This window comes from Octopus bimaculoides, chromosome 11 (genome assembly GCF_001194135.2).
Source record: "Octopus bimaculoides isolate UCB-OBI-ISO-001 chromosome 11, ASM119413v2, whole genome shotgun sequence".
Classification (NCBI taxonomy): Eukaryota; Metazoa; Mollusca; class Cephalopoda; order Octopoda; family Octopodidae; genus Octopus; species Octopus bimaculoides.
In genome coordinates this window covers 7045641-7046736 of record NC_068991.1, presented here as the reverse complement: position 1 = coordinate 7046736, position 1096 = coordinate 7045641, and the positions used below count along the sequence as shown (strand labels likewise).

General features: G+C 29.9%; 1 protein-coding gene across 3 annotated transcripts in view; it reads left to right on the top strand.

Moving 5' to 3' along the window:
• Positions 1-852, top strand: part of LOC106877171 (kinesin-like protein KIF16B) — a 229232-nt gene extending 228380 nt beyond the window's left edge. For all 3 annotated transcript variants that reach the window (XM_014926000.2, XM_014925999.2, XM_014925998.2), the window contains one exon: positions 26-852. In XM_014926000.2, coding sequence (XP_014781486.1) covers positions 26-181 — 156 coding nt within the window. In that variant the 3' untranslated portion in view covers positions 182-852. The remainder of the gene's footprint in view (positions 1-25) is intronic.
• Positions 853-1096: the final 244 nt, after the last annotated feature.

Sequence of the window (1096 nt, the reverse complement as noted above, 5' to 3'; positions counted from 1 at the left end):
TTTTCTTTCTCCTTTGTCGTTTCAGTTTTATTTACGGAGCCTTCTGGAAATTCTTATGAAGATCCCGTCATGTCCCATTAATCCGTCCAACAATGAATTCCTTTCCAAGCAGACTCTCTGTGACTTTGACCCCTTTTATAAAAAGGGACTTTTCGAAGCTACAAAGCACGGAACTACTTGAAAATATGTATGATAATATCTATAACTATATATAAATTTATAAATACATATATGTATGCATATATATATATATATATATATATACACACACATATATATGTATGTATACATATGTGTAAAAAAATGTATATATATATATATACGTTTATATGTATATATACATATATGTGTATTGTTAGAGCGGAGCTTCCATTGACTGTGGTCTTTAGATTCAATGGTGTATCTTTTGGATTCTTGGGAAATAAGATTTTGTAAATATGTATTGAAGAAGAAAGAAAAAAGAAGGTTATATTTTAAATACTATTTATTTTGTGCCAAAACTTTATTTTTCTGACTTTCTGCTGAGGCCTTTCATACGCACACCTGTGTTACTTCTTATCCAGACCCTTTTTTTTTTAATGATTCATGCTCTTCCAAAAAAAAAAAAAGCCGTTTGCCTTCTCTTAAACACTAGCTGATACGATCACTGTCACAGAGCAAAAAAAACGAAAAACACAAATAAAATAACATCAAACAAGATCCTTTGAGGTAATTATGGACTCTCAGGTGACTTTCATCAACTGATCAGCTCTGTGTTGTTCTCATCCCTAATTCAGAAAAATGCATGCAAAAACAAACCAACACAAAACAAAAACAAGTCTTTATTCTTGTCTATTAAAGTCTAAAACTTTTTTTTTTTTTATATCAGTCATATTTAATTGGTAACAAGACCTTACCAATTTGTTCTTGATTTTATTTATTGAATGATTTTATTCTTTGCAGTTTTGATCTGTTGCCCTTAAGAGGGACCTATGAATTAAAAGTCCCAGACAAACTGTTTAAATCTTGTAATACATACCAAAATTGAAAGTGTTTTTATGTATAACTGTAGTAGTTTGCTATTTGTTGTTGTTGCTGCTCTTCTTCTTGTTTAGTC